Source organism: Bactrocera dorsalis, chromosome 5 (genome assembly GCF_023373825.1).
Source record: "Bactrocera dorsalis isolate Fly_Bdor chromosome 5, ASM2337382v1, whole genome shotgun sequence".
NCBI classification, from domain to species: domain Eukaryota; kingdom Metazoa; phylum Arthropoda; class Insecta; order Diptera; family Tephritidae; genus Bactrocera; species Bactrocera dorsalis.
In genome coordinates, this window is record NC_064307.1 from 73147911 (window position 1) to 73154876 (window position 6966).

Below are 6966 nucleotides of genomic sequence, written 5' to 3' on the forward strand. Positions count from 1 at the left end.
TTCAAATATTTTACTAATTGAAAAATCTTGTTTGAAGCGCTATTTCTTAGTAGCTTAGATTGGTATGGCATTCGAACAAACGCGATTTATCAAAGTATAGACAGTTTTAGTTAGTAGCTTTAGCATCTCTCTACTATTTCCTCTTCTATTGACAATTAAGCATTGAAATTTTGGCTGAGTTCGCGAAAGCTCAAAGTTTCTTTTTTTGGCACACTGACGTCAGTATATACATATAATATTACTAAAATGAAATCAAGAGCTACTCCGTTTAGACTTCTCTTGCTGAAAAAGGCATTAGAGTGCCATTCCAAACCAGATTTTAAGGCGCTGTGGTTTTCAAGTCTTTATTCAGCTTACTTTCTTTTTTGCTGAATATGTGCTGAATGGTCTGAAAACGCCTGGTATGGAGCTCCAAGTCTACACTGCTCACAGAAGGATATGTTTTTTCGTTGAACAGACGATATGACCGCCGTATGTATCCAAATGATTTTTCATATTCCATTAATTCCCTTAGATGAATATAAGCTGAAAGGTATCAAAAACCTAGTATAGAGTTTCAGGTCCACACCGCCCACAGAAGGATACACATATATTTCGTTAAACAGGCCGCATGTACCTGGATGAGCTTCCATATTCAATTGTTTCTCTTGGCTGAATGCTGATGCTAGAGGGTCTAAAAGGTTTAGGATGGAACTCCAGCTATATGCCGCCTTCAGAACTATGGATACATATGTATATCTCGTTAAACTGACGATATGATCGGATGAGCTTCAATGTTCCATTTTTATTCTAAAGCGGACAGAATAGCGACCAGTAACATTTTATTTTTCATTTTCAACGAACAAAGGCTTCATTTAACTAGAGTTTGATTTGAATTTGCGTCAGCTCATAGATCCTAATATTGATTGGGGCGCTTACTCAATGGCAAAAAGGACAACCATATCTCTGAGCGAAAGCTAATAAACAGCAGCCTGTAATACCGTTAGGCGATTTCAATTTAGAGATTAGCGTGTGCCAAAAAAGCAAAAAAAATAGCAAAGACTGCAACCATTTCAGTGCAATGCTATGAGGCAAACACTCATTGTTGCTGCCAATTGAAGATTTTATCTTGCCTTACGACATTTCTCTCACTCTATGTTGCAGCCGAAATTAGTTTTGTGACATGTTAAAATTTTGGTTAAAAATATTTTTTATTTGCCAGCTTTTCTGCAAGCCTTTTCCCTGATTGGTGAATATATAAAAACTGTTATATGTACTAAATATATACATACATATATACTTATATGACACTATATGCAATAATATACATATTAATAAGTATGTAGGTCCACATATATAATTAGAGCGCACTGTTCCAATTTCATTACCACAAACTATCTAATTTCAAAGTTGATAAGGCAATGACAACAATGCAATCGGTGTTCTGATAGCTCCTATCTGTCTGAATTATTATTGTGTCTTATCAACAATTCTTGCATGGACACGAGCATGTCTGTAGCAACTTCTGCGGTATACGGTTGGCGATACCACTAGATAATAGGCCGGCTTCTAATGATTTTTTAGGACACCTTCAAAAAACATTAGTATGTTGGACCTTTATAAGACACTTTTTACTTCTTTGAAGATTTTTGACTTTGACTTTGCCAGGTTCGAACTCCCGATCGATCGAGTTGTAATTCAATGATCAATCGGTGACTAATAAGTCGAGGCGAAACTCCCAAGTTCTCAGATTTAGAGAGCTCATTGTAAGCTCATAAAGTGAGCTGAGGGGAAAGAGCTGAGACGAAAAGAAAAATAGGGAGGAATAGAGTACTGAAGTGTTGACAACTTTTCAAACATAATTCCAGTTAGTGGTGATTGATTTTGATATATCCAAAACATTACAAAGACGGTGAATTGAAGACATTGCTCGATAAGTATCCGTGTCAACAAAACTCAAAGTGGTAATCCGATCTGATATTACTTGCAAAATCAAACAGAATCTAGAAAGATTACTTGAGGACAGAAGTAAGTTCGAACTTTCACCCAATGACAAGTGTCTCTATAGAACGCCTTCGAATCACCACCGTCCCTCAAAGAAACACGTTGCATACGCGGTCGCAAATCACTTTAAGTGTGGTCAGACCCTAAAACCCCCACATGAACATACATACGAGTATATAAAAACAAGTAGCAGTGTAATCGCACACTTGAGCGTATGTTTGTTTTTGCAATCGACCTGATTTAAAATGGCTTAGAATCGCAATAAATAATCACAACATTGTAAACAATTCGTAGAAATCCACAGACACTCACATTTATAGATAAAATCGGCAAAAGACCTTTCCAGATCCACAAATGCAATCCACACTTTTCGGTATAAATAAGCAATAAAGTTTTGTGACAGCAACAGTTGCAAATAGTTCTCAACTCTTTGGTCTACAAACTACCCCGACACGAGCAATATGAAGTCGCGTAAGTTAATTAAAAGCAGCCGTCTTAGGAATCTTTATTGATTTGTCACTTTAGTTTTGCTTTTAGTACTGTGCCTTTGGCTCCTGATTGCCGCGGCCTGTGCCGCAGAAGACACCTGCGATCCAGATAGCAATGGCAAGCCAGTATGTCCGGCAAACTCAAATGGTCAGACGTACAGAAATTTCTGGGATCCAACACGTTATTGGGTTTGTAATGGCGCCGGTGAGCCAACTTCGGAAAGCTGCCCGGATAATACTGGTTATAGTGGTACCACCAATAAATGTATACCATGGACCGATTGGGTGTGGGTACCACCATGCGGCAGCGATGAAGCATTGCTCAATATAAATTTGAGTGCCTAGATCCGATCTTACCTTTGCGCTTGTTGCTTTATCTAATTGAAATTTATTGTGTTTGTTGCTGCATAAATTTTTGTCAAAAATATTAATAAATAAACACAGTTTTCTGGAATTAAAAACAAATCACTAACTCTTCGATAAACTATACTGAAGCTCAACTTTTATGCAATTCTGGGAACATTTATGTAAGAAGTGGCAAAGCCATTCGTTTTTGTCTGGGAAAAGCAGAGTTTTAGCGTCGCTATTCAAAAAAGCTTGAATAGAATGTGCAGAGAGATTTGAAGTCCGGATAGTCGCTGTAAAAACCAGCGTTATATAATTTGTATTCTCATACAACAAATCCTTCTCTAAGCGAACACTTTAGGATCGGCATGTAAAACCTCAGCTCCCATTAAAATTTCTACAAAGCTTCAGTACAGTTTCCCTACTCTAAGTAAAGATTAAGGCCAAATTACTTAAGGGTATGCATAATCCCGAGGAAACGGAACGAAAATTTTGGGATTTACAAATGTTTAACAAATTTAAGAATTTGAACATGCCTTCTACACGGGATCCCGAATGCAAAAATATTAAAAATATGTTCGAACGTGCTTATTAGTAAGCATAAAAATAATACACTGATATTCAGGCATACTAATGAATTCACGGTATAACTTTTTTCTAAATCCCGAATTTTCGGGATTTGCAAAACTTGTACAAAACTTAACTATTTAAAACAGTGTTAATTTAACATAAGCCAGAACTAACGGAACTATTTTTTCCAAAATCCCGAAATTTCGGGATTTACATATACATAAAACTTGTACCAAACTTATTACTTTTAATTGATTGCTGAGCGCATCTAACTCGCTTCAATTTGTCTTAATTAACTATTATCTAAGCTTAGAATATTGGTATAAATGTAAGAATATTTCCTCTTCGCTAAGCTAATGGCACCTACATGTACATATGTATGTATATTTGTGCTCAGTAATGTATTTGCATACATATACATATGTACATTTAAAAATAAAGTATGCCTGCCAATTAGCATATAACACAGCTTTGGGACATATCCGCTCAGGCGATTTGTGGCCTTGTGGCATACTGCCCAGTGGCTACGACTGCAGACAGAACGTCTATTTTCCGCGCGCCCTGCCCTCTCTTCCTCTTTCTCCTACAAAGCGTATTGCCTGTGGCCCATTTGTGTTAACAGCTTATTGACTTGCTACTAACTGTTTGACTAATAACCAACTATCGCGCACACTATCAATTATCGATTACCAACAACTACTGAATAATTGCTAATGAGCAGAGATAACGCACAATACAGTACGCCATGAAAGTGTGCATACCACGGCATAAGAGCTAAGTATTGCTGGCAAAATGAAGACGATTACCATAATTGGTCAATAGATTGTTGTTTCCGTTTGCTAATTGATTTTACAATAAATTCTAATTGTATGTATTTGAGTGTATAGCGACACTTATGTGTTGTGAATGTGAAAAGAACGGTGTGGAATTTAATAGTGAAAAGCACTTGCAAGCACTTTGTATAAAAAATTCTTTGCAGTGTACAATTCTTGCCTCAACGCTGAGGTATTTTGCTAACAAGTCTTCTTTGTTGCTCACACTCGCTTTCCATTTTCCCCTTCAAGACTTATCAGCATTAAAAACATATAGTATTGTCAGTAGAAAATTAATAGATAAAGTTCGTACCTGCAATTTCTAATTGCAATGGGTGAAATTAGCGGAATGAGATGTTGGCGAAAAATAGTAAAAATAAATGTTCTAGTTTGCTGATAACAGATAGTTTCATTATTGCAAAAAATCGCAATTTCGCGAATTCACTTTGCCTAACATGCCGCCCGCACGCCTTTTCTAAGTGATTGGTGTCTTGAGTGGAAAAAATTTCCTATAAAAAGGGCGGCAATGCAACAGATTGTCACTCGTCGCAATTCTCGCTTTCAAAGACTTTGCTCGCTCAAAAAAACTAAATCAGAAAAATGAAGTTCGGTAAGATTGAAGATTTTGTGGAAAAGTGAAAAATTTTGTGGAAAAATTTTCTTTAGAGTGTAGTAAAAAAGCTTTTATGGAAAAAAATTTTAAATTTGTAACAAAAAATTAAGTTAGAAATTATTTATGAAAAAATAATAATAATTTTCACAAAATAAACTCGTACAAAAAAATTTTTAACCAAATCAAAAGTGATACAAAATATTTTTAAAAGAAAGAAAACTCATATAAAAGAATTTTAACAGAGAAAATTAATATAAAAAATATTTGTAACAAAAAAATCGGATAAAAACTATTTTTTATAAAAAGCAAAGCACATAAAAAATATTTTTAACAAAAAAAATTATAAAAATATTTTTAACAAAAAAAAATCATGCAAAAAAATGTATCAAAAAAATTTTATAAAAACATTTTTAACAAAAAACTCTTAAAAATAATATTTTTAACCAAAAGCAATATAAACCACAATCTCCTTAACAAAAAAAAAATTATTAAAAAAACTTTAACAAAAAATAATTCGTATAAAAATACATTTAACAAAAAGCTCTTAAAAATAATATGTTTTACCAAAAAAATATATAAACCAAAATCTTTTTAACAAAAAAAATTATACAAAAAAGAAATTTAAGAAAAAAGATTTTATCCAAACATTTTTAACAAAAAAGCTCTTAAAAATAACATTTTTGATAAAAAAAAATTTCTTGTAAAAATATTTTTAACAAAAAACTCTTAAAAATAATATTTTTTATCCAAAAAATATATAAACCACAATCTTCTTACCAAAAAAAAATTATTAAAAAAAATTTAAGAAAAAAAAACTCATAAAAATATATTTAACGAAAAAACTCATAAAAAATTTTTCCACAAAAAAAATATATAAAAATCATAAGAAATATATTTACATTAAAAAACACTACACACATTCACTTACTTAATATTTTATATTTAAAATCTAAGACTTTTGAAAAATCACAAAAGTTTCAAACTTATATATAAAAATTTATTATTACCAAAAATGAGCAGCCTAAAAATTTTTAAAATTAAATTTAAAAAATTTTGTTTTGGAAAATAAGCTGCCTAAAAGTTTTTAAAATATTGGAAAAAAAATTAATGCAAAATCAAAAATTTTTAAATTAAAATAAAATAAAAATTTAAAATAAAAGAATATTTTATTTTTATATATTTTTTAAATAAAAATTTAAAATAAAAGAATATTTTATTTTTATATATTTTTTAAATAAAAATTTAAAATAAAAGAATATTTTATTTTTATATTTTTTTTAATTTTTTATATTAAAAGAAATGTATTAAAAAAAATCATTATTTTATATAAAAAAAATATATATCAAGAAATTTTTGTAAAAAAAAAATAGAATTACTGCATTCATATAAATTAATTCCCTTCCGCCATCCCAACAGTGTATGTACTCGCCTTCGTCACCTTGGCTTACGCTGTCTCAGTTATAGCTGAGTGTGATCCCCATGGTAGCGGAGAACCTACTTGCACTTCATCGAACGAGGGCGCTATTTCACGCAACTTCTGGGATCCAACACAATACTGGCAATGTCAAGATGGCAAAGCTATACTAGTTGCATGCGAATTCCTAACTGGCTTTTCCTCCACTGCTGGTAAATGCGTACCATGGAAGGAATGGGATTGGACTGATCCATGCGCTGCAGCAAGTGCCTAAGTAAATTTGGTGACGATAGACTTAATGGATTGATATATTGTTCAGCTCAACTCAATAAACTATGTACATAAACACAGGCTAGTTACGTGCGGGTTTTTATTACCTCTTTTTACTCTCTGTAGTGTCTGTATAGCTCCCTCTCTCTCTCTGTGTTGTTGTGGCTCAAAAGTTGCTTTAAAAATAATAATATTTCAAGTCCTGATTTGGCTACTTCTTGGTTCGATCTAGAGGACAGAACTGAAATGAATGAAACCCCAGCGTGAAGACAAGAAAATCATTGGCACTGTTGAAACCCATTGAAAGACCTAAAGCTTTATGGCCGAAAGTAAAAGAGCTCAAATGAAGTTAGTATTTGAAAAATACCGCGAAGGTTTAGTGGGTCTGAACCGCAAGGTGATACGAACGCTGAATTTTTATCTCCTGCCTAAAGAAGGACGAGGATACCGGGCTGACTGACTCTATCCTTC

The 6966-nt window shown here is 32.8% G+C and overlaps 2 protein-coding genes across 2 annotated transcripts; both read left to right on the forward strand.

Annotated features, from left to right (window-relative positions):
- Nucleotides 1-2296: 2296 nt before the first annotated feature.
- On the forward strand, nt 2297-2936 carry LOC105227331 (uncharacterized). Its single transcript, XM_011206605.4, has 2 exons — nt 2297-2454; nt 2509-2936. The coding sequence occupies exons 1-2, from the start codon at nt 2445-2447 to the stop codon at nt 2814-2816; spliced, it is 318 nt and encodes a 105-aa protein (XP_011204907.2). The 5' UTR covers nt 2297-2444; the 3' UTR covers nt 2817-2936.
- Nucleotides 2937-4661: 1725 nt separating this feature from the next.
- Nucleotides 4662-6580, forward strand: LOC105227332 (uncharacterized). The gene is made up of 2 exons (XM_011206606.4): nt 4662-4808; nt 6228-6580. Exons 1-2 carry the CDS (start codon nt 4799-4801, stop codon nt 6497-6499), a joined length of 282 nt encoding a protein of 93 aa, XP_011204908.1. The 5' UTR covers nt 4662-4798; the 3' UTR covers nt 6500-6580.
- Nucleotides 6581-6966: the final 386 nt, after the last annotated feature.